Source organism: Grampus griseus (assembly GCF_964374135.1).
Source record: "Grampus griseus genome assembly, chromosome: X".
Taxonomy (NCBI): domain Eukaryota; kingdom Metazoa; phylum Chordata; class Mammalia; order Artiodactyla; family Delphinidae; genus Grampus; species Grampus griseus.
In genome coordinates this window covers 114,877,999-114,905,631 of record NC_138999.1, presented here as the reverse complement: position 1 = coordinate 114,905,631, position 27,633 = coordinate 114,877,999, and the positions used below count along the sequence as shown (strand labels likewise).

At 38.0% G+C, this 27,633-nt stretch overlaps 1 protein-coding gene across 1 annotated transcript in view; it reads right to left on the bottom strand.

Moving 5' to 3' along the window:
- The window catches only part of HPRT1 (hypoxanthine phosphoribosyltransferase 1), a 32,094-nt gene extending 6,003 nt beyond the window's left edge, over window positions 1-26,091 (bottom strand). Inside the window, exons 1-5 of the mRNA XM_082681659.1 lie at window positions 25,919-26,091; window positions 16,524-16,630; window positions 14,926-15,109; window positions 4,527-4,592; window positions 1,196-1,213 (exon numbers count right to left, since the gene is read on the bottom strand). Of these exons, the coding sequence (XP_082537785.1) occupies window positions 1,196-1,213; window positions 4,527-4,592; window positions 14,926-15,109; window positions 16,524-16,630; window positions 25,919-25,945 (402 nt within the window). The 5' untranslated portion in view covers window positions 25,946-26,091. The remainder of the gene's footprint in view (window positions 1-1,195; window positions 1,214-4,526; window positions 4,593-14,925; window positions 15,110-16,523; window positions 16,631-25,918) is intronic.
- Between the last annotated feature and the right edge of the window lie 1,542 nt (window positions 26,092-27,633).

Sequence of the window (27,633 nt, the reverse complement as noted above, 5' to 3'; positions counted from 1 at the left end):
GGCCATGTGCTAGGACATGAGGACAGCCTAGCAAGAAAATGGGGCCCTCAGTCCTGCAACCACAGGAACTCAGTTCTGCCAACAACCTGAATGAATTTGGAAGAGTACCATGAGTCACAGGTGAGATAGGAACCCCAGCCTTGATTCAGCCTGATGAGAGCTGGGGCAGAGGACCCGGCTACCCTGTATTCGAGTCCTGACACCTGAAAACTGAGATAATCAGTGTGTGTTGTTTTAAGCGGCTTAGTCTGTGGTAATTTGTTAGGCGGCATTACTGCAGACAAAATGAAGCAATCTGAAGTGGAATTAGTGAATCTGTATTTTAAAAAAAGCAACCAGTTCCCAGGGATACTCATGTACACAAACCCTGTGAAAAGAGTGTTATTTGTTTATTTTTTAATCTACGAGCTAAAGGTCCTAAAAACCTTGGTAACAACAAAAAATGAATCAGGGGTTACTGTTGCTCTTAAGCCTTACACCATTTTACATAAAAGAGTAAGAACTCATTCTACCGGTGGGAATATAAAGTACTTTGATGAGTAATTTGGCAACAATAGTAAAATTGAAAACGTACAAATTCGAAAACCCAGTCATTCCACTTCTAAGTGCCTGTATCCAGAGGGAACTCACACACATGCACACAGGACAACGCAAAAGGATGCTCTTAGCAGCCCTGTTGTAGTAAGAAAAATTGGAAGCAAACTCCCTATTTGTAGGGCAATAAATAGGTTGATTTGTACACTGAAATGCTATGAAGGATTTTAAGGTCAACTAACTCTATATGTTTCAACATGAATAACCTCAAAACCAATTTTAAGTGAGAATAACAAGCTGCAAGAGAGAATATATACAGTGTAGCACTATATAAATTATCAAAAAATATATTTTGTATATGGTTATATATATGCAATAGAAGCATAAAAAGCATGGATGGGAATGATATGTGTAACTTTAAAAGGAACAAAAAAATTTCAAGCCAAAAAGAGAGGGGTAAGAAATATGCCAAAATGTTTCCACTATCCGGTAAAAGTAAATTACTAAATATTTCTTAGAAAAAAAACAATCTCACTCCCTTATAACACAAGCCCACCATTAAAACTGACGAAAAGGAATTTCTTTCCCTGGGTTACCTTTAGGACTGTGCATACCAAGTTAGAAAATCATAAACACTATATTAAAAGTATGTAAAACTTACTTCAACAATCAAGACATTCTGGAAGAAAAAGAGAAATGAAAATCAGTACAATGAATCAGACAGTGTTTCCAATTATAATTCAAGTCACATCATAACAAACTCTAAGGATTTATCCAAATTCTTGCTTTAAGCTACTTTACTATATCGAACTCTGATTTAAACAAATGGGCCATCTGTTGGGATTTGGAACTCTTTAATATAAAATTTTCACTGCAATGGAATTTTTAAAAATAAAATTTGACCCATATGTTCATTTTTTAAGAGTTTTCATTACTTAAACGGAGGTCTAATCTTGGGAAAGTCACGAAATTTCTCTGGGCCTCAGTTTCCCATGTGGAAAATGAGGGACTTCAACTAATATGTGTATTCCAACTCTAACATTCAAAACTATAATTTGTACAATAACTCCAAAATCATGCATTTAACTTACCATATGGAATCCAATTCAAAATGCATTTTCTCAGTAGGTTGAAATTGATCTGCATTTTCTGGATGTGTTCATATTCTTGGACTAAACTAAAAGATACCAATGCTTCCTCCCACCATAAACCCTTACCCCAATTTCTACCTCTCAGAATTTTATAGCTGTTAGAACGCTTAGAGAAAATACCATCTAACAATTACCTCCGAGGTAGAGAAGAGTCCTATATCTATTCCTGGGAATGAGGCAGCATTTCACATACTGGTTATAATCATTGTCACAAGAAGATTCATGTTATATTGCTTATTTGTAGTTCTCATTTCTCTATCACATACCTACAAGCATCAGAATTTTAATGTTCTATATACTCTTCTAAGTCAGTGGTTATCAAGGTAGGGCACACAAGATCCACTGGGTTGAAAGAAAAGAACTTTTTTTAAACCTCACCTTATGTAATCTATAATTTTATAACTGCATGCATTTTATAATGTACATTATATTACTACCATAGTTCATACGCAATTTACTCCTTTCCTCATATCACAACTAATTTCTCTCTTTTCAAAAGATATTGTAACCTAAATCTTTAGGAAAATTGAATATACAGTTGATGCTTGAACAACAAGGGGACTAGGGATACTGACCCTCCACACAGTTGAAAATCCACATATAACTTTACACTCAGCCCTCCATATCCACAGTTCCTCCGTATTCACAGATACAACCAGCCACAGATCGTGTAGTAAGGATTTATTGAAAAAAATTTGGATATAAGTGGACCCACATAGGTCAAACCCATGTTGTTCAAGGGCCAACTGTAATCAATTAATGGACCAAATAATTGTTTCACTACCTACCATGTGGTTCTTTCTCAGCATTTTCTCTAACCCAGCTAGCACATCTGAAGGACATTTTCCCATCAGTGACTTTGGCTCACTGATGCAGCAATTTGCACCATGGGATGGAATTATAGTTTGAAAAGAGCACTGAATTATGAGACAAAGAAACTGGATTCTAGTCTTGCCTATAATACTAAGTAGCTGCAAAACCTTGTCTAAATCATAATCAAAGACTTTTACTACTATGAGGCTGAGAGATTAAATATTTGCCACACAAAATTATAGTATCCAGAGTATGATGTCATTAATGTTTAAAAAATAAAAGAATGAGAATTGCTACCATTACCGAGAGCTTATTTTACATCAAATAGCTACATCCTTACTTAATAAATGAAAAATATGAGGTTCAGAGGTCAAATGACTTGCCTAAAGTCATAAAAATAGTCAAGTGGTAGAGAATAGATTTGAAGAGGGGTTTTCAGGGTCCAAAGCCCATATTCTCAACCATAACTGGAAAAAAGGGGAAAACTATTCATATATATATGTATCTGCACACACACAGTATCCGCCAGAGATAAACTGAAATAGAACGTCTAAATAATCCATAATCTCACCACCAAGAAACAACTTCACCCAACTTCTGCATCTTGTTTTTTTCCCACAATAAATGTGCTTACTGTGACTATCATGAAAAGAAAGTTATTTTAGAAGCAGAGACCTTTTAAGATCACAGAGCTATGTAGTGGGACAGAGCCATTAGGTGGGAAAGGCAAGGTCAAATGGAATCACAGAGAGCTTTGAAGGCTAGGTCCCTTCCAGCACTAAAAACTGATTATAGGAGTAAGGGCTTCAAATGACTTCTAAATATGGGCAAAGCACGCTGAAAGGGAAGGAGGATAGGTCTGGCAGGAAGGGAAAAGAGTCAACAGATTATAATTTCTCCTTTGAAGTTTTCAAAAGATGTTGAGGAAGACAACATTAGTTTGGCACGACCCTGATATGGGACCATAGAATTTGACACAAGTGTTGCATGTTAAAGTCGCCTTACAGATACTCAGTGAAGTAAGCTATAAACATTAAAATCTAAAAACCAGAGGAAGAAAAGAGCTTTGGAGCCAGATAGACCTGCATTTAAATTCAAGCTCTACCACTTAACTGGCAGTGTGACTTTGGACAAGTCTTTCAACCTTGCTGAGTCTTAGTCTCCTGATCTGTAAAATGGGGATGATAATATCTACCTCAAGAGGATTCTTGTGAAGCTTTTATGAGATTATGCCTTTATATCTGGCACTGTGTCTATAAGCAAAAAAGTAACTGGCAGCTGCAAAAAAAAAGCATTCCATCATTTATCATTGGTTACTCAAAAATCATTTCAGTGTATCTGAAGAATAATATTGTAAATATTCAGGTATTTTAATAGCTCTATTATCTCAGCGAAATGTCTATGCTGGAAGAATTTTGATGTATTTTAAACTCTTTTTTGGGATTCCTTAAAATAACAGTATGTTATAACATACTAAGTGTTCTAACTACCAGAAACTGTTTTAAGAGCTCTACATGCATTATATCACTCAATCCTCTTAACTCACTGAGATGACTGCCAGTAGCATCATATGGGAGACGAGAGGTTAAATAACCTGCCCAAGATCACATAGCTACGAGGTACTGAGCCAGGCTTTGAATCAAAGCTCTCCAGCTCTAGAACCCACACTTTCAGTCACTACACTATACTGTTTCTCTATCTTTTAAGAAACTATGTGCTGTCTATTTTTAAAAAGAAGACTGTCTTTTCCCCCATATATTCCTTTGAAGGATCCCAAATTAGATTCCCAGAGAAGCATACCAGCAGTACTTGGCAACATAGACTTGACGTTTAATGTTGGATTTTGCTGCCTCTTTGCTATATGACCTAGAGAAAGATATCTAACTTAGGTTGTTTCCAAGGGTTAAATAACCCTTGTTTGAGTGCATAAATAACTATCTAAACTGTCTCTTGGTGATGGATCGAAAGCACAGTGTTACTAATTGACTTGGTATGGAATGTTTTTTTCTTCCCCTTCAAGATACATACCTTTCCAGTTAAAGTTGAGAGATCATCTCCACCAATTACTTTTATGTCACCTGTTGACTGGTCATTCTAGTTAAAAAAAAAAAGATAAATATATATGTATATCTTTCCATGTATACACACACATTTCAAATTATCAAACGCGAACTAGAAGATTTAAGAAGTTAGCTATCTAATGTCATAGCATTATGATAGTCTAAATGATACAAACTGTAAGAATTATGTCTCTAGAAATGAATGACTAGGTAACTTTCAACTAGAGATTAGTAAAAATTAAGAAGTTCTAATTGGTCATTACTGATTTGATGCTTCAAAGAGTCCTAAAAATGGGGTACACCCATTTTTGTGTGGGCAGTATTACAGAGGCCACCCATCTTCAGTCTCAGTAATTTCTGAACCACGAAAGAAGTTATTAGCATGACAGGTGTCTGGTTCTGGCCCTGGACCATTCCCATGAGTCAATCAAGTTGTAGGGTCTCGTCTATATCACACTTGACTCCAAAGATATTTCCCTCAAAAGTCTAGCTCAGGCCCAGGTCATCTTCAGCACAGTCTGGGAAATCGGGTCTGATCAGTAGTCCTTTAAAGCATACCTCTTAGGCTCCCAGTTTTATGCTATCACAGAATCTAGTAGAAACCCTTAAAAGAGTTTCAAAAGGGAATGCTCCACACCCACTGTAGTTGGTGGTGATAATGATCATAATTTGCTGTGCTGGATTCAAGACAGAAAACTGGAGTGAAAGAGCAGGTGAATGAAACAGCTTAGACTTGCCCTACTAGAGAGCAAACCATACCAAAGCTGTGGCAATTACAATGGTGCTGTACCAGCACAGTAACAGACAAAGAGATCAAGGAACAGAATAGAGCCCAGAAACAGACCCAGAAATATATGAGGATTTAGTATATGATAAAGATGGTATTTCAAGTCAGTAGGAAAAAGATGAATTATTCAATAAATGGTGTTTCATCAACTAGTAATCCATTTGGGAAAAAAATAAAGTATGATCCCTACCTCACAGCATACACAAAAATAAATTCCAGATGGATTAAAATCTAAACGTAAAAAATAAAGCCATAAGCAAACCAGAAGAAAACGTAGAATATTTTCACATTCTCAGAAAGGTAAAAACTTAGGCATGACATGAACCTAAACTGAAAGAAAAGATCTGTAACGAGTATTTCTAGTATACACTGGGCTCCAACAATAAGAATCCAATAGAGAAATGGAGAATGAACACGAGTAGGTAATTCACAGAAAAGAATGTCATAACATATAAAATGATATCTGAGAAACAAATAAACAACATGATTCTACTGTTCACTCATTCACACTGGCAAAACTTAAGTCTGATGATATATATTTTGGCAAGAGTGACAGGAAACAAGCACCCTTGTTGGTGGTGAGAGTATAAATCAGTACACTGTCCTTTGAAAAATATATAGCCATACCTATTAAAATTGTAAACACGCATGCCATTTGCCCCAGCAATCCCACTTCCAGGAATCAAAGCTACAAAAACACAAGTGTGCAAAGGTACATACAAGGATGTTCACTGTATCAACTGTTATAAAAAACAAAAATTGGAGACAACCAGCATGTTTATTAACAGGGAGCTATTTAAATTAAGTTCATCCACACAATGTAATACTGTGGAGCTATTAAAAAGAATCTGATAGGGCTTCCCTGATGGCGCAGTGGTTGGGAGTCCGCCTGCCGATGCAGGGGACGTGGGTTCGTGCCCCACTCTGGGAGGATCCTGCGTGCGGTGGAGCGGCTGGGCCCGTGAGCCGTGGCCGCTAAGCCTGCGTGTCCGGAGCCTGTGCTCCGCGGCGGGAGGCGCCACGGCAATGAGAGGCCCGCGTATCGCAAAAAAAAAAAAAAAAAAAAAAAAAAAGAATCTGATAATCTATACACACTGACATGAACAATGGTAACTAAAAACACCAAGTTACAGAGCAATGTGTTGCCTACGGAACCATTTCTGTTCAGCATTTTTAAAAAGTTTCTAACTGCAACTACCTCTGAGTAGTGAGAAGGGATAAGAAGACTTTCTACTTTTATATATAGGCATACCTCAGATATTTCGGGTTTGGTTGCAGATCATCACAATAAAGTGAGTGTCACAATACAGCAAGTCACAGGAATTTTTTGGTTTCCCAGTGGACATAAAAGTTATGTTTGCACTGTACTGTAGTCTATTAAGTGTGCAACAGCATTATGTCTAAAAAAACAATGTACAATACCTTAATTTAAAAATACTTTATTGCTAAAAAGTGCTATTGTTTATATGTGTAATCTAAAAAAATGGTTCAAACGAACCTACTTACAAAACAGAAATAGAGTTACAGATGTAGAAAACAAACATGGTTACCAGGGGGAAAGGGGCGGGGATAAATTGGGAGATTGGGATTGACATACACACACTACTATATATAAAATAGATAACTAATAAGGACGTACTGTATGGCACAAAGAACTCTACTCAATATTCTGTAATAGCCTATATGGGAAAAGAATCTAAAAAAGAGTGGATATATGTATATGTAGGACTGATTCTCTTTGTTGTACAGCAAAAACTAACGCAACATTGTAAATCAACTATACTCCAATAAAAATTAATTTAAAAATAAAATAAAATAGTGACGTCAAATACTGTGGAGGATGCAGAGAAACTGGATCACTTATACTTTGTTTATGTGAATGTAGAATGGTACAGCCACTCTGGAAAACATTTCAGCAGTTTCTTTAAAAATAAAACATGAAACTATGGTAAAACCCCACCCCACCCCAAATAAATAAATAAATAGATAAAAAATAAAAATGCTAACCATCGGGCTTCCCTGGTGGCGCAGTGGTTGAGAGTCCGCCTGCCGATGCAGGGGACACGGGTTCGTGCCCCGGTCCGGGAAGATCCCACATGCCGCGGAGCTGTTGGGCCCGTAAGCCATGGCCGCTGAGCCTGTGCGCCCGGCGCCTGTGCTCCGCAACGGGAGAGGCCACAACAGTGAGAGGCCCGCGTACCGCAAAAACAAAAAAAACCAAAAAACAAAAAAAATGCTAACCATCATGTGAGCCCTCAGTGAGTCTTAATCTTTTTGTAATGGTAACATCAAAGATCACTAATCACAGATCACCATAACAAATATAATAATAATGAAAAAGTTTGACCTATTGTGAGAATTACCAAAATGTGACACAGAGACATAAAGAGAGCAAGTGCTGCTGGAAAAATGGCATCAATAGACTTGCTTGACCCAAAACTGCCACAAACCTTCAATTTATAAAAAATGCAGTATCTGCAAAGCACAATAAAGTGAAGTGCAATAGGGACTCCCCTGGTGGTCCAGTGGTTAAGAATCCATCTTGCCATGCAGAGGACACCTAGTTCGATCCCTGGTTGGGGAGCTAAGTTCCCACATGCCGCAGGGCAACTAAGCCCGTGTGCCACAACTACAGAGCCCATGCAGTGTGAAAGATCCTGCATGCCACAACTAAGACCTGACACAGCCAAAAAATAAATATTAAAAAAAATTACTTAAAAAAACGTGAAGCGCAATAAAACGTGGTGCGCCTGTACTTCTAATTTTGTCATACACTTCTATATATGTGTCCGTATTTTATGGAGTGTTATTTTTGAAAATCACAAATGGGCCAACAGTATACAGTGTTGCAAACTAAACGTAAGATACGTAAGTATGACTACCAGTATCAAAAAACTCTTGCATATTACTTCTCATCTTAAGGAAATTTCGGACACCTCTTATTCTAACTAACTTAAAACCTAGAGTTTCAAAGACAGAGAATTAATAGCAAAAAAAAAAAAACAAAAAGAAACAACTGTATGAAACCTGAAGCTTTCAATGAGAGCGAATCACAGTAGTAAACGATTTACACAGTAAATCAAGTTAAATAGCGACATCTTCTGTATAAATTTGGTATTACAGTCGACTTCAATTGACCCTTTTTTACAGAGAAAAGGAGTAAAGATCTGAGAACTGAAAAGTATGGAAAAAACCCTGTGATCCAAAGGCGATGGTGATAGGGTAAGAGACAAGAGAACTCCAAGCACGCAAGACACTGCTGCTGCACTAGATCTAAAACTCCATATTTCCGTTCGCCCCAAGGGTTTTAGCTTCGAGGTTCCTTTTTCTGGAAACACAGCCACCTTTTAAATGAAGGGTAATACAGAAGATTCAGTTAAGAAAAATGTTACAGTCCACTGTGCTAGAATACAGGTATAAGTGCCCAAATTGCATACAAATGGCACCCATGAATCAATTACCCCACCAGAGGATTTTCCCTTGCTCCCTCCCTTCCTGTCTATGACAAGCTTCCCACGGTATCCCTGCTGCATTTCATTACTGAGTGACTCTTATGTGCTTCATCTTTAAGGAGATGATGAGACTGGCATGGGAGAGCCCGATATGTCCTTAACTCAGAATGTCACTGTCAACTACATAAAATCCCCAGAGAAGCTCTTTGGGTCTACCAAATACATACCCTCCGTGTCTGTGTTTCCATTTTATCTACCTTTTCTCGAGTCTACGTAAAAAAAAAGAGAAAGGAAATAGGAAGGAACTTTCTTATTTGTCTATCCCTAAAAATTTTGCAAACCTCCAGGTAGCAACAGGAACTGAAGCTTGGTATAGGAAAAGAGGAGAGAAAGCTGTGTGAAAACACGTTAATGAGTGGGCTGCAAAAGAACGGCTTGGAACAAACAGGTTGAGACCATAAGAAGAGAATGCAGAGAGGTTAATCACCAAAACTGGGCTCCCAAGAGGGTGAGACTAGGAGTATTACTGACGTAGGAAGTCCAGCCTTAGCACTTAGTGGCTTAGCGATATGTGCCTTCCTTTTTGCAGTGAACTTCAGATCATTCTTTAGGACCCTAGAATGGAGTTATGGGGAAACAACTGTTCCTTCTACATCCAGCTAGGTCCCAAGTCCACCACACTCAATCATATTTTCTCTTCACGTCATAATTTCAACCATCCTCTGTGTCCTTTAACTGGTCTCCTGTACCCTGATCAAATATCAACAAAAGTGAGAATATTAGAATCATGAACTTTTAGAGGTAGACTGCACCTCAGATGAAAAACGGCAGATATCCAATTTTCTAAAAATATATGCAGAAAATAATAAGTCTGGAAGGATATATGCCCAGGTAATAAGTCAATTTATTTACCTGTTATTTTAAACTTAAAATGTTGCTTTAAAGGAAAAAGAAGCTATTATCAGTTTTAAAAATGATGCTGATGAAGCAGGGCCCTTATAGATCATCTAATCCTGCACTATCCAATATAATAACCACTAACCACATTATTTAAAATTAAATAAAACTAAAAATTCAGGGACTTCCCTGGGGGTCCAGTGGTTACGAATCCGCTTCCACTGCAGAGGGCACGGGTTCAATCCCTGGTCAGGAAACTAAGATTCAACATGCCGCGCAGTGTGGCCCCAAAAAAAAACCCAGAGCCTCTGTTGCATGAGATATATTTCACAGCCTCACAGTCACATGTGGCTAGTGGCTCCGTACTAGACAACACAGACACAGAACATTTCCATCATCACAGAAAGTTCTGTTGGTCAGCATTGCTCTACACACATCAAAGATATCATTTAGTACAACAGGGTACCAGAAAAGATTGAAGTGTTAGTGCTGATATTTAATATCTGGTATTTTCAAGTACACTGTTTTCAAACCTTCAGAAGTTATTGCAACCTGTCTTCTTGTTTTTCATTCCATGTCTGGTTTGGGACTAGGATCTGATAAACATGTTCTATAGAACCACTCTTCATGGCCTAAAAGATAGTACCTTGCATACAACAGGTGGTAATATGTTTGCTGAGTGAATTAATCAATTTCCTTAATTTTAAAAAATTTGTTTATTTATTTATTTATTTATGGCTGTGTTGGGTCTTCGTTGCTGTGCGCGGGCTTTCTCTAGTTGTGGTGAGCAGGGGCTACTCTTCGTTGTGGTGCACGGGCCTCTCATTGTGTGGCTTCTCTTGTTGCAGAGCACGGGCTCTAGGCACACGGGCTTCAGTAGTTGTGGCACGCAGGCTTAGTAGTTGTGGCTCGCGGGCTCTAGAGCACAGGCTCGGTAGTTGTGGCCCATGGGCTTAGTTGCTCCACGGCATGTGGGATCTTTCCAGACCAGGGCTCGAACCCACGTCTCCTGCATTGGCAGGTGGATCCTTAACCACTGCGCCACCAGGAAACTCCCTCCTTAATTTTTTTTAAAAATAGAAGTTGTGGTTTCATGGGGCCAAACCTGACCAGTACCTTCATGTTCTACTAATCAGGGTGCTTACATAAAACCTAAGTTGTCCGACAAGGACTACATCACAGTGAAAATCCACAGGCAAGAGTTAGAAAGTACACTTTTGACTCTAGTTCTGTTAGTGTTTCCTTATACCATGGACAGTACACATCCCCATTCCTGCCAATTTAAACTGAACAAATTCTTTTCTCCATCCACGTCTATGGTCTTAGTTCAATAAGCAGGAGAAAGGCATAAATCACTTCACTTTCTTTATATAAATAGATAGATTTACAGAAGATAAGCTTTAGACTATCTAGTGTCAACATCAAAGTGGTACGTTTACATTTAACTTCAACTGTTCTGGAGAAAAAAGCATACCTTAAAGCCATTAACTAAATACATACAGAGAAAAGTGTCAGACCAAAAGCTACTGACCTCTTCTTAGACGAGACACTTTAAGAAACTACTCCAATATTTTCTGCATTTTTCTTCAACAAGCTCACTCAAAAAGTCAGTTTCTTACAAATAACAAATTGCTATAAAGTAATTTGTACCTTTGACATACTAAACAGATAGCCTAATCAAGCTACTAATCAAGTGACTTCCAAGATTAAGACTGAAACTTATAGCTTTCTGAACCTTGACCCTAACTGAGGAAAAATCCCATAACTGGCAAAATGAATTGTTTGCATGCAAAACTTCTGAAGAAATAATAGGAAGCCCATATTAGAGGATCCAAGTCAGTTAAAAGTTTTCCCAAATAAGACTCTCAGTTCTGCACAGAATTAAAGGCCTGTGTTCAAATTGAAGACCTGTATGATCCTGGGCAAGTCACTTAATCCCTCTGCCCCTCATTGTTCTCAAATGTACATGGAGATAATAATTCATAACTCAAAAGTTTTCTGCAAGATTTAAAATCCTAAGAAGAGGGACTTGCCTGGTGGTGCAGTGGTTAAGACTCTACACTCCCAATGCAGGGGGCCTGGGTTCGATCCCTGGACCAGGAACTAGATCCCACATGCATGCTGCAACTAAGGAGCCTGCCTGCTGCAACTAAAACCCGACACAACCAAATAAATAAATAAATAAATATTTTTAAAATAATAATAATGAAAAATAAATAAAATAAAATTCTAAGAAGAATTTCATTTTAACGTAAGCCATTTAGTCTGGACACACCATAAATCAGGTTAATTTCTCCTTTGCTTAGGGCCCACAAAAAATATTCCCACAAAAAATTTACTTGTTGGACAACTTTCCCTCTCGAGACTTCCTCATTTTTTTTTTAAATTAAACTATTTTAGTAAAAAAAAAAATTCACTGCAAAATTGAACTCACAACAGAGAAAATACATTTGCACACTTATCAACTGTGTCTTTTTTTAATATCACAGAGCCTTAGGGATAGAAAAGTCATTGAATATATAGTACTACATTTTATTGTTCTAAGATGTACATTCACATTTTAATACCCCTGAAACTGACATATTACAATCAACAGCAACTTACAACAATAACTGACAGCGTCTTCTTTCTTAGCAGTACAAAAAATAGTGGTAAATCTTAAAATCAGTGCTAAGATTTAATGAAACATGGTATTTGGAATCCCCAGGCAATCTGTCAACTAGGCACTAAGCAAATAAAATTCTGCCTAGCTACTCTAAGTATGTAAACTATAATGTGAGTGTATATACACAGAGAGAAAATTCTTCAAAATATTAGAAATAAAAGTGGTAGTGGAATTTAGGGTGACTTAATTCCTTTATAACTTTCCATGGTTGTATGTTCTTTATAATAAACATGTATTTTTTAATCGGAAAAATACAATTTTCATTCTGAAGAAAAACTAGATGGGGTGTGTTAATATTATTATGGCTCTTTATATATTCTGGGAACATTTAATAGTTCATGGAGCATTTCTTTAGGATAAGTACAGAACAGTTAATGTTTAATTCACTGTTTCAAACTGGTCAAGATCAACATGTAAAACTGCATTAACATCAATGTTACTGATGCTGCAATTTTAAATTCCCATTTTATGATTATATCAAATTAAATTGCCTGTTTTTTTATAGGCACATGTGAATATCTTCCACAACAAGCTGATGAATTATTAAATAGGGTAGAAATGTTACTTCAAATCAACAGAAAGTATATGGTTTCCCTAATTTCTATTGTTTAGTAGTAAATCTACACAGAATTTCACATAAAACAGAACAGATATTTTTTTCTCTATGTGAAAATTTACCTAAATGTTTGCTTTAATCATGTTGAATGTTCCAACGCTTTTTATCAGTTGAGGAGTTCAGCTTAACAATCCTCTAACATCTGAAACTAATAGGAAAAAAACTAGGACTTCCCTGGTGGTCCACTGATTAAGACTCCAAGCTTCCACTGCAGGGGGCACAGGTTCGATCCCTGGTTGGGGAACTAAGATCCTGCATGCCACGCAGCGTGGCCAAAAACAAACAAACAAAAAAATAAAAATAAAAAACAACAAACAGGAAAAAAACTAAAAGTAGAAAATGGAATTAAAATGTCAAAGTGTTTCTACCGCTTCAAAATTGCTCTATAACTATAAAATACTCTTAAAAATATTAAACTCCTCTCAGTTTTTTAATGAGCTTTCTTTTCAAAGAAAGAACATTCTGCACAAGTCCCCAGAGCAATGAAGTATAAGTCATAAAGTAACAAAATTGATTTTTATGTGCACATGTGGGGGGCGGGGGGGCGGTGCTTAAGAAGACCAAACAGAGAAATCAAGCCCTGGACTGTAAGCCCATGTTTTGCCTCTAAGCAACAACATATTAAAGCCTGGGCAGCTATACTGCCTAGAATTAAATCTTAGTGTAAATCAGCAAAATAAATAACTTCTGTTGAGTAAAAATCCAAATTTTGTATTTAAGCAAGTCTTTAGTTCAAGTGAGACTCTGACACGTTAAAAGGAGCTTATGAGTATGAAGTAATGTCATGATATATGAGCACAAAGGGTTTTAACAGGATAGGGAAAATGTCTATGATAATGCTTAAATGGCTGTCCAATCACCCACAGGACTGATGAAAATGGAGAAAAGGTCAAAGACTTGGGTCAAATAGATGATTAACGAAGAGAATGGAGGCTGAAAGTTAAATGTAGATAAGTGGTCTTATGCTCAATGAAAATGTAAACATAAGCCAAGTTTCTACAAAGATGCACTACAATACTGATTCATGAAAGAGCAAAGATCAGACATTTATTCTAATCCTTGAAGAAGCTAGGAAAAATCCTATTTTTAAGGAAAGGAGTAACTCTCAGGAACTACAATGACAACATACAACCAGAAAAAAAGCAACAGTATGAAGTAATAAAAATCAAACATTCACACGATCAAAGAAATTGTGGATGATGAAATTCACGAGTAAAGATGACTTGGATTTTGATTCACCACAAAGTGTCAATATTCTGAAGCATTTGAGATTGTGTGACACAGACAAAGCGACTGTGACTCAAAAGTGGTCTTTTCAATGTGCTAATGCTCTCGCTCCATACGCACTTTCTAAGAGACAACTGTTGACCCACCTTATTACTCACACCTAACTCCAAATACGACTCCCCCTCAAGTCAATCTAGCTCCAGAGAGGACATCTGCCACCAGTAAGTACAGTCAAAAGAGTATATCCCCCAAGTCCCAAGAGCAATTCCGAAAACGGGTTTTTCAAAATCCAAAACAAAACAAAACAAAAGTAAACCAAAGAACCTTTAAAATAAGTATAGGCGACTAGTTTGAAAAAGACAATATTTACTTGGATATACAGTACTAGGGAATATATTAGAAAATCTCACTCTAACCAAGTAAAATGAACATGTAAGTATAGTTTGCAGAGCTTCAAAAACATACAGGAAAACCTACAGTTGCCATGGGTTTTTTTGTTTTGTTTTGTTTTTATTTCAGCAAAACATAGTCCTTCACATCAAATTAATGTTAATTTGAATTCATATGGTTTTGTTTTTATCTATTATGTAGATCAATTTTGGTTCTTTAGTTGTATAAGTTATAAGCTAATGGAATTTATATATAACCAGCTAAACTCATACATATAGGATACATATAATAAAAATGCCACGTTTATTTTAAACATGCATTAAATATACTTACACAGTAGCTCTTCAGTCTGATAAAATCTACAGTCATAGGTATAGATCTATCACTATTTCTGTTCAGTGCTTTGATGTAATCCAGCAGGTCAGCAAAGAATTTATAGCCCCCCTTGAGCACACAGAGGGCCACGATGTGATGGCCTCCCATCTCCTTCATCACATCTCGAGCCAGCCGTTCAGTCCTACAGAAATAAAATCAAGAATTTAATAGAAATTAAATTATATTATAAAAGGAACATTTAAACTTTACAACAAACATCCCTTAAAGATTAAACTTCGAATTCCCTGGCAGTCCAGTCGTTAGGACTCGGCACTTTCAGTGCCGTGGCCCTAGGTGCGATCCCTGGTCTGGGAAACTCAGATCCCGAAAGCTGCGAGGCTCAGCCAAGCATTAAAAAAAAAAAAAAAAAAAAAAGATTAAACTTCAACAAAACACATCCTTTGCCCCCATGAAGTATAATATCCTTGCTCATAAAGTGAAGATAAAAATTTCAAAAACCTTCCAAATCCAAGTGTACTGTTACATCTATCATAAATTTTAAAAACGCAAATTAAAATAAGATACAATTTTCACCTATCAAACCAGCAAATTCCAATAATACAATATTAGAAGAGATTGTAAGGAAAGAGCACTCTCATATACCATTGGGAGTATAAATTAATATAAACTTTTTGGAGGATAATTTGGCAGTATCAAAACATTCAATAAACACCTTCCCCTTGTCACAAAATTTCCCCGTGGATAAATTTGAGCAACTGCCCAAACATCTATAAAACGATGTTCCCTTCTAGTATGATCTGCAAAAGCAAAATAATGGAGACATCTTGCACCTAATCAATAAGGAACTGGTTATATCAATTATGGTACAGCCAGAAAATGGAATGCCATGCAACCTTTAAAATATATGAGATAGTTCTGGATGTATTAATATGAAAAAATGCCCAATAAATTTTAGACCTATATGATAGTAATACCCATGTGTTAAAATATATAGTATATGTACATGGCCAATGTATAGGGAGGAAATGTGTACAGCAGGCTGAGAGAACTTCACTCTTCTTGTTTCAGCCTCTATAGTTAGAATATTTTAGAATTCTAGAATATAGCTATATTAGAATAGAGTTATAATATTGATATTATAATTTTAAAATAAAAAACAACAGCCAGACACACAAGGCAAGCATTTAAATAACAAGTAAAGTTTTTCACTGCAATTCATTTAACAGGAAATTTTCAAGCTAGACGTGCATAATCATCAAAATCTGACCTTGTCTTCCCGTGATTCAGCCCCAGTCCATTACCCTGTTCAGGGTTGAGAAATCAGACTTTGTGCCTAGAGTTCATTCTTCCAATCTCCCTTCAATATTTACTTTATTCTACTCCCTACAGATTCCCAGTATACCATGACTTATACTGGGTAATTAGTAAGCTCTCCCTTCCTCCCTTTTTTGTCAAGAGGGCTTTTAAAACAGAAAGCATCTATTATGTGACAAGCTGGTCTAGTTCATGTTCAAACATCAACTACTTAAAACAGTTGCTGACACTTGAAATTAATATAAGAAAAAAACAAAATTTCAATTTAAGATCGTACTAACCTGTCCATAATTAGTCCATGAGGAATAAACACCTTTTCCAAATCCTCAGCATAATGATTAGGTATACAAAATAAATCTAGGTCATAACCTGGTTCATCATCACTAATCTGAAAGAGAAATATGGCTGTTTTCAGTGAGAGCATTTCATGATACAAACACTTGATTGGATTTAGACGTTTAGAACCCTTAGCCTATCACAGAAATTTAGGTATGATATCAAGAACTTTCTGTAATTTCGTAGGTATGATAATGAATTACAGTTATATAAGAAATCAACCACATGTTTTAGAGATGAATAGTTAAGATTACAGAAGTAAAATGACATGAAATTTTCTTTAGTTCAGCAGAGTAAAAGAAAAACTTTAAAGAGCTAAGACAAATGTGGCAAAATCGTGACAATATTATAAACGCGTGATGAGTATATGGGGATCCATTATATTATTCTCCCGACTTTTGCAAATGTTTGAAAATTTAGTAAAAAATGCTTAATACAGTATAGTCTAGCAAGTTAAAATATTACAGTGAGCAAGAAAAACTGCTGTTCCCCACCTCAAACCCAAAGAGTCTCTCTCATCTCACAGTAGGAAAAAAAAATCACCAAAAAAGCTAAGTGATTCCTTAAAAATCCAAACTTCTAGAAGTCTGAGATTGTTATAATCAACTCATGAGGTGCCTTCATAATAGATACTCTAAGATTGTTTGAGTAGGACCACATATTGGTCGTCTTGATATGTCCAGTCCTTATAATGCAAAATGTTTAATAACACTGATGATGAGGTACCTGTGGTGGTAAAATGTACTATGATTACAGTTTTATAATTATATAATGGGCCTGTAAACACAGAAAAATGTAACAAAATCATAAAAAACTTTTGTCTTGCGGAGGGGAGTTACAGCGATTTTATTTAACTCTTTATACTATATATCCCAAATTTTCTTCAGTGAGTACATATTGCTTTTTAAAAATATCAAGTCTTTCTTATAAATTATTTGTGGTAGTATGTGTTTTTATATACATATGTGAAAAGTATGGGGAAATTTTATGATATATTAAAACCAAATCTACAAACAAAAAAATTTTAATACAAAAAGTTAAAAAAAGAGGAGAGAGAGGGAGAGAGGAAGAAAGAAAGGGTGGGTATGGAAGAATATACCAAACAATAGTCAACTGTAAGAAGTGGGGACCTGCCACTTTCTACACTTTGACTTCTTTTTTTTTCCCCACTGCCAATTTCACTTTTTAAAAAAATTATAGTTGATTTATAATTCCCACTCAGCATTATATTTAAAGCTTATTCAAAGACACAAACCACAATTATAATACTGTCTCACATGACATTCAAGACTAAGTATCTTCCAAATCACATTCAAGAAGCTGATGACATGAACTCTGGCAGTTTGCAAGAAATACTGGTCAAACCATAATTAAATCTCACTGCATCAGTTAATATCTATTGAGTACCTCCTCCTTCAGTCAGCACTGTATTAGGTGCTTAAGGACAAGTAGCTTGGTTTTCAATAAATTTCTAAAATATATACTTAAGATACATTTATTATTCACAGAATTGATAATTATATTCTAAGAAATCTGAGGTTCACATCATCTCTCTTTCAGTCCCAAGAGCTCTGAGTTTTCCAGACTTCGGTGGAATTTCAAGTACCGTCATGTCAGACTGGTAGTAGCTGTGCACCGCTTCTGCTTGCAGCACGTGGCCAGGAGCCTGGCAGTGACTCAGGCAGGTGGACTGGGACATGCCCACAGGTAAGCTCCAGCAGCACATAGTGCACAGGCACTCGCTCGGCACGAGGTGTGAAGTCAATATTGATTTGTTTTTTTAAAAACATGTATTACTTTCATATGCAGGAAAAAAATCCTATTTTGAGGGGCAAAAGATTATGCCAGGTCCTCTAAGGTGAAGTACTAATGTATCTGCTAAACATTGTCATCAGGCTTATTTCAGAAGACATTTACTATAAAAAGAATGGGAGTATGGAGGTTCCTTAAAAAACTAAAATAGAGCTATCATACAACCCAGCAATCCCACTACTGGGCATATACCCTGAGAAAACCATAATTCAAAAAGAGTCATGTACCACAATGTTCACTGCAGCTCTATTTACAATAGCCAGGACATGGAAGCAACTTAAGTGTGCATCCACAGATGAATGGATAAAGAAGATGTGGCACATATATACAATGGAATATTACTCAGCCATAAAAGAAATGAAATTGAGTTATTTGTAGTGAGGTGGATGGACCTAGAGACTGTCATACAGAGTAAAGTAAGTCAGAAAGAGAAAGACAAATACCGTATACTAACACATATATATGGAATCTAAAAAAAAAAATGGTTCTGAACCTAAGGGCAGGACAGGAATAAAGACACAAATGTAGAGAATGGACTTGAGGACACGGGTGGGGGAAGGGTAAGCTGGGACGAAGTGAGAGAGTGGCATGGACATATCTACACTACCAAATGTAAAATAGATAGCTAGTGGGAAGCAGCCGCATAGCACAGGGAGATCAGCTCGGTACTTTGCGACCACCTAGAGGGGTGGGATGGGGGGGTGGGAGGGAGGCGCAAGAGGGAGGAGATATGGGGATATATGTATACGTATAGCTGATTCACTTTGTTATAAAGCAGAAACTAACACACTACTGTAAAGCAATTATACTCCAATAAAGATGTTAAAAAAAAAGAATGGGACTAGGACATTTGTGTCATCTACAAGAGTATTTCAAGCAAGCATTACTTTTATAATGCTTCATAACAAGCAAGCATTACTTTTCTAAATTTTATAAACTGAAATTTAGTTAAAAGTTCTGGGAAAAGAAGAGCTAGACCTTGCTAGATGCTACAAGAGGACAAACATTGATATCAGGCTCATCAGAATAGATCTGCTATTACCTGACAAGAATGAAAACGTACCATTTCATAGTGCTTTTAAAGTCAAGATCCGGAGCACCAAAATGGCTTCCCTGAGACTTACTCACCCCTTCCTCCCAGTTACTCACTGCTTCTGCCATAAGCATAAACCAGGACCCACCCAGGACTCTTTGAAACATGCAACACTTATAAAGCCTACTGGTTCTGTGAAAATGGCTCAGTGCCTGGCTATGGGTTTTGCAGGCAGCCTAAGAACTTCAAGAGTCTTGTTTGTCTCAATCAAAGCCAATGTGAATTCTGCCCAGAGTTCATCCCAAACATGCAGTTTAACACAGACAGACCAGCACAGATGTACCCCCCCCAAATAGGAATTCTCTCTCTGTCAACACGCCAAATTAATTTCCAATTCAGGGACTTCCCTGGCGGTCCAGTGGTTAGGACTCTGCGCTTTCACTGCTGAGGGCCCCGGTTGGGGAACTAAGATTCCACAAGCTGTGTAGCGTGGCAAAAAAAATGTTTTTTAATTAAAAAAATTCTTTTTTCCAATTCAAAAGGTTTTATTTTCAATCAATACTATTAGATTTACATATCACATTCAGTGTAAAAGGGTTGATATGTTATTTCAAGATTAAAAAAACATGTCAATATAACTCTTCCCAAAAGGCAAAAATAAGAATTCATAAAACCTGTATCGCTTGAGGTACTTTAGGCATAAGTTCACAACTTTGTTATAATTCACTATAAATACATGGGGTGTATTTATGGGGGTCCTAATTTAAGAAACATATGATTTGGCCATGCGTAGATAATTGTCAGAACTGGGCAAGGACTACATGAGGGTTCATTATACTAATATGTGTACCTGTGTATGTTTCAAATAAAGTTAAACAGGAAGCAATTTATTTAAATGATAACAAGGCACCAACATCACTTTTTCTCAATTTTACATTAATGAAAAATCCAAGTTTTAAAAATTCATATTTAATGTTCAAATATGTATTAGAATAGTAATTTTTAAATGGTGAGGACCTTATTCAGGACCTGTAATTCTTATCACCAACACTCACTCAAATATTTATTGAGTACCTACTATGTTGTACATACTAGAGAGGATTAGATAAATTTGACACAACTACCCTCAAAGAGCTTACAGTGTAGTAGAAGATATGACATATACATGAAAAACCATAAGACAGTGTGAAACTATTTTAAAAATACAGAAAAAGTATTATGGGAGTTTAGGAGGGTACTCAAACTCTCAGAAGCCTTGCTTGCACCTAGACCACTGACAATAAGAAATAACAGAAGATATAATTCAATAGACAGGAATTTGTTTTAATCATCCCAAGCACCAAAGCTTCATATTAAACAGGGCTAATAATCTCAATCTCTAGAAGAGCTAGAGAGAAATATACTTGGTGGCCTTTAATCTTATCAGCCCTTATTTGTTCCATCTGATATTGGTTAATATCTGGTATTAATTAACCCCATCTAACATGGATTAGTTAACAATCCAGTGGGTACTCTGATAGGAAGGGATTGCAATATGTTTAATTATATAAAAATGCATCCAGCACCCACCTTGATTAAGGTACTATGCAATAGATTTTGTAGGGGGATACAAAGATGATTATAAATTTAGAGCCTTCAAAGAGCATATAATCTAATGGAAAAGACATATACACATATAACTAACTATACAGCACATTAAAGCTTATAATCTGTACCAAATCTAACTTCAGAAGCCCACAAACGTGTGATTATCAAAAGCGGTTATACACACTAAAGATAAACATGGAACCCAAGGTCAGCCAGCACCAATGACTCCCTCCTAAAGCAATATCAAGCTTAAAGTAGTCAATATATTCTGTTGCCTAGGATATAAACTGAGTAAATTAGACTGGTATGTCTCTGATACTGAATTAGCACAGCCTTCTAAATCAACTAGGCAATAGCAATGCCCAACTTTGTATATGAGTATAAATCACATCTGTTTTATTATTTGTGACTTGGTGTTGCATGTCTAAGCACGTGGTTATTACCAACACCTTCTAAAAGAACTGCATTAGTCTGCCACAACAAAACACTGTAGACCGGGTGGCTTAAACAACAGTAATTTATTCCCCACAGTTCTTTAGGCTGGGAAGTCCAAGACCAAGGGGCCAGCAAAGTAGGTTTCATTCTGACATCGCTTCTCTTGGCTTGTAGGCAGCCATCTTCTCCTAGCTATCTGTGTGCTGAGCGCTGGGGCTGGAAACTCTCCGGTGTCTTTCTTAAAAGACCAGGGCCCCACCCTCATGACCGTACCTAATCCTAATTACCTTCCAAAGGCCCCATCTCCAAATACCATCACATTGGGGGTTAGAGCTTCAACATATGAACTTAACATAAAATGGCTAAAGATCGCAAAGAAGGTCCTGGATGGCTTTGGGGAGGGCCCAACCCCAAAATATTTGGGGGAGAGCCCTGGAGGGGCTGGAAGTGGTAAACAAATGAAATGTGGTTTCTCTGCAGATCCACCTTTCCTACTCTGATTTCCAGTTCAGCCAGAAATGGCCAAAGGATAGGTTATTAATAGCTCTCAGTTACTTACCATTTACCCAGACAGTTCAGAAATCTGACTGCATCTCCTCAGAGCTTTAAAACATAGCTCTCAAATTCTAACCTATCTGTAATATACTTGTTAATGGTAAAATCTACAAGGCACTTTTATTAATATGAAAGATTATTGAAAATGTAACATTACTATCTTTTGTCTATTTGCTATCATAAATTACCAAAATAATTTTATTTTTCAGTAAAACTGAAGCCACAAATTCTTAATAATTATGTGTCACATCGATAATAATGGTTTCCATACATGAAAAATTTTGTGGTTTACACATGTCTAATTACAGAGATATACTATCTAAAATTACAGTAAGCATGGAAATTAACTCGAGCTAAGACAACACATGCAACATCAATTCATCATCTGTGAGCAGGATTGCTTAAGCCTGTTTGTGGTCAAAAAATGACAATGTTCCTGGGTCCAAACAAGACTAAATGGAAGTGAGGAAGCGAGTCTTTAAAAATATGAATTAAAAGATGTACAGTAATAGATAAAATACATTTTATTTTATTCCTAGTAACCAACAATAATTCCAAGCTTCTAGAATAGGCAGAAATGGCTAGGTGGCATATTTTTACCTTTTATATTCAGACACTTTAAAATTCTCAGAAAAACCCAAAGCAGATGTGTCATCCCCTTGGGATAATTTGTAATAACTCAGGATATCATAAGACCAAAATTATGAACTACTGATGCATTTATCCCTAAATGTGAAAAGAATTAAAAGGTTTACAAGAATCTAAGGGTTACAAGAATTAAAATCAGCATTCTATTCAACTCAGGGATAAATTATTACCTGCTTCTACGTAAGCGGGCCCATAACTACTATCTAATACTATCATCTTTCCTTTCCAGTGTGCACAGTGGAATAACAGGCATGTTAATTCTGGGCAAAACATAAATGCCTATCAATTATCAGAAGCACAGTGCTGAAGATAGTAGTTTCATAGCAATCTGAAGTGTTTGTTTGAATTCTTATTAGTAGCAAGTTATTCTAAATGTTTGTTAGTAATTTGGTAGCCACTGGTGGAAAATAACAATCCAGTCTCAATATTAACGATGGTGGTTGACACTTTTATAGCATATAAATCTTATCAATGCACACAATATACAATTACAGATAGGAAGAAGAGCACACTAGCACATCTTTATCATCTCTTCACAGGGGAAAAGAATGACATGGCCCAGTTACTGCCTCGTGAACTACAGAAATCTAAAAGAGAACTTCAAGACCCCTCTTCTCTGCTGATCTGGTTGGTCCTTTTGTCTTTTTCCTACCTCCTGCCTATGGACTTTCTGTGACACCTAGATACAAAAAATGGACAGAAAACAATTAAGATGAATCTACAGTATGCATGTCACGTTAATCAATTTGTAGAATGAAACCCCCAAACTCAACTGCTCCATTTTTTGGTGGTCACCAAGAATAATTTTGGTCTACATTGTCAGTCTAAACCCTGATAACAATGATAGGGTTGTGGACCAAAAAAATGCACTATTTTATCAATTCTGTGAAAATTATTAGCCGGGTAAGATTTAAGTCCAGTTAATAAGGGTTACATTTGTAGCACTACCATCCTGAAATTTAGAAGATATTTTATCCACATAATGTGTATCTGATGTTTCACAATAACTTGCAAACATTCAGAAGCTTGTTCTTTGTTCAAGTGTGTCCAAGTTTACCCTGGAAGTTTAGAGAGATAGTTACAAGTAGCATGGGTCATATCAGGCAGATCTGCAGGTCAATTTCATCTAAGTGATACTGGGCAAGTTATCAATAGTTCACCAATCTGTGCCTCCAAGGTCATCCTAGTGTTTATCTCTCTCCCTCCTATTATGTATCTTTAGGGCAGTTATATTAGATAATGTTGCAAAATATTTACTTCAATGCCTAAAGCATAATAAGTACTAAATAAATATCTACTACTGTCACTATGAACCTAAAAGTGGAGAGGTTAAGAGCAGACTCTGGGGCCAGATAGCTTAGATTCAAATCCTAGTATTGCTGGGTAATCTTGGGAAAGTTACTTAACCTCTCTGAGCCACATAAATTTTTTAAATAAATATCAAACCAGTTAATATGTGTAAAGGGCTTAGTAACCAGCATACAGTGAGCACTATTTAAGTGTCCGTCACTGCTAACATGAAGACAATTTCTGGGAAGGAAATTAAAAAAGGAACAGGAATTTGCAAACCGAAAACACAATCAATATCTTGATGCTCAAACAAAACTAACAGCCAGTTCTAGCAAAAATAATTCACTATATGCTGGTGCAGCCATTGGACCCCAAAGCTTAAAAGCATCTAACTTCCTCAGCAACTGAATAAAAACAGTTGAGTACCTACTATTAGCATAACATTTAAGTGTATGGGCCCTCCTTGAGAGAGACCTAGGTTTGAGTCTGAGCTCCTCTTAATAACTGTGCGACACTGGGTATGTTACGTTAAGAGGTTAAGTTACTTAACCTCTCACTGAGGCTTCAAGGATTCCTCATCTGTAAAACGATAATCATACTTTTGTTAGAGGGTTGTTTTGAGGACTAAACAGGACTATGTAGGTAAACACATCGATAGATATTATTACTATTCCCAGTCAGGAACCACGCAAAGGTTGTTCATTCACAAAGACCGGCTATCCTTTCAATAACACCATGAGGTAGTTAGCACCTCAGTTATACATAAGACACTTAAATCCAGAAAGCTAGTTACCCAAGGCTACACTGCTAGTAAATAACCCACGCAAGCAGGATCCCAGGCCAGACTCCATTAAGAGCACTACTCTTTACCTTAAGTCACAATGCCTAATATGAACTAGAACCCTTCCCTTTTTAGGGCTCAAGTGGTTAATTATTTAATGTATTCATCCAACAGACCATCACTGAGAATTTCTTGCATGCCAGGCACTGTACTACGCGCTGGGGTTACAGCGGTGCTTCCTGCCCTTATAAAGTTTATGTTTTTGTGGGAGAGACAATCAACAGGTAATAAGGTAACTGCTAAAATAATAATAATAATAGTAATAATGCAGGCTAAGGCATTTAACTATTGAGAGAGGGTTGGCTATTTTAGCAAGCGTGATCAAAACGGGAGGGTAAGGGGAGGGAGCAGCTGGGCTTGTTCGAGAAACAAGGAAAAGAACCAATGAGGCTGGAGACAGGATACCAAAGACGGATTACGGTGCCAATGCCCTTGAAGGTAAGGACCAGATTCGCATTTTTTGTCCCCTGCAGCATCAAAGAGCATAGGATCCGGATTCAAGCAGATCTGATTACGAGGCCTGGCTACCTCTGGGCCGTGGGAAAGCTACCTAATATCGGCTAACTACTTTCTACGTGTGTAAAAAGGTAGGCATGGTTACCGCTGCCAAGGCTGCCGTGAGGATGCAATGAGGCAATGCGCATTCCCACAAATAATCATTACAATGTCTGCAAAACTAGATTAAAATACCAGTCCCCGCATGCCTCCCATGTGGTCGTTTCCGTGCTCCTGGTCCCTCTCATGGAGCTGCCCCGAGGACCTCACCCACACACCGCAAATCGACAGGGAAGAGCCCCTCCTAAGAAAGCTCCCACCCTCACCCCGCCAGATCATTCCCGAACTGGCCCACGGCCCCTCCCCATAGCACGCTCGCAAGCGGCACATGTCAACCAAAACGCCATTTCCACCCTCTCCTCCCACACGCAGCCCTCCTTCCCGGGGCTCTCCTGAGGCGGCCACCCCCACCTCACCGTTCCATCCCCCCAACCGCCCGGGTGTGACGCGCGGCCGAACCAGGAGGCTGCGGCCGCCCCCGCCCCCCGGCCCCGGGCCACGCCGACCCGAGCCCGCACTGCGGCCCCGCGTCTCAGGGAACGGCCGCCGCCGCCGCCACGGGCCTGGCGGGCCAGGCTGCTCACCACGACGCTGGGGCTGCGGGTCGCCATAACGGAGCCGGCTGGTGCGCGGGCTGAGGGCAGTCTGAGGAGGAGGAAGCCGGTGGCGGGGCCGAGAAGAAGGCGGAGGCGCGGCAGGAGGCGGCGCCGCGCGGGAAAGCAGAGTAGTCCGCCCGAGCGCTCCTCGCCGCCGCCGCCGCCGCCGCTAAGAGCTGAGGCGCAGCAGGCCCCGCCCCCGCTCCGCCCCGAGGCCCCGCCCATAACGGCCGCGCGCTCCCCGCGCCCCTCCGTGGGAGCCTGCGGCTTTCCACGCTCCCGAGGTGGCCGTGGGAATTTTCTTCCCAAAGAAGCGGAGACTCCCGCGCAGCCTCTCTTCCTCTTTCCCTCAGTCTCCCATCCAGAAGGCTCCCAAATTCCCAGACCTGCCACCGCCCTCCTTTCTTCCCAGTGGCCCTAAACTGGGCGCCGGCTCTTCAGGTTCCTTGGACTGCATTGCGGCTTCCATTTTTCCTGACTCGTAGCCGGATTCTAACAAAAATCTTTAACTGGATATAAGAGTTGAGACCTAGAGCCCTAGAGTCAGCCCGATAAGGGTACAAATGTGAGGGGAACCCTTAACTGTTCTGTGACCTTGTGCGAATCAGGCTCACTGAGCCTCTCTTTTTCGTCTCAGTAAAATGGGGATATTATTAACAAGGATCGTTGAGGATTAAAGAAGATGATGTGTACGTATATGGTGTGTGCATATGTATATCTATCTATCTATCTATCTATCTATATATGGTACAGCACTTAGGACAGTGCACAATCAGTAAATGGGAACTATCACCTTTGCTGATCTATATTCTTTGCCACCACAATTCCCGATACGGAAATGGGTGAAAAAATCTTCCCCGACTCTCCAATAGGTCGAGTAAGCAAATAAGAGTTGTTCCATTCCTAACGTGCTCATCTGTGTAGCTCCAGCACCCACCCACCACAGTGCCCAGCACAAAGTTGGTGGCCTCCATTAAGGCCACTGAGGGAAATGTGATGGTGGGTGACTTGTGAAACGGGGTAAGTCATTGAACTCGGAGCTTCAGTCTCTTTCTCTAAAAAATAGTGCTGCTATGAACTTTTTTGTTTTTTTACGTATCTTTTGGTGAACATGAGTGTATTTCCATTGGGTATATAGACTTTGAAGTTCGTATTAGCACATTTTATTACTTATTCTTTTAACAATCATTGTTTCACTGGGAAATTAATTCAGAGAACTTTCGGTTATACATTTGGCCCCTGACACAAATGGACTCAGCCACCCACACTGGTTTCTAAATTAGATACCAACACTTCAGAACCCTTCCAGCTTGCTTCTGGCTTGCAGTTTCTTTCTCCAGCCCCTATGGTACCACATACTCCTGTATTTTAACAGAGATTTGAAATAAATGGTGAAAGCCCAGTGACTTTAAAGACAAAGAAACAGTCATTATTTCAACCCTGTCATTCTAGGTGACAACTTGGAGCTTTTACTTGTGTTTAAAATTTAAAACAGCCAACAAAGTGCAGCCTACAAGACGTAATCCTTTTGTTTGGTAAGTGAAAATCTGGTTAATGTATGAAATATTTTACTGAATTTGGACAATGTATTTAAAATTGAAATGTATTCTTTTAAATTTTTAATTGTTTCAAAACTAAAGATGAAATCAAGAAAATAATGGTTTTTACTATTACAGAAAATAATTTTGTCAGACAAAATAATT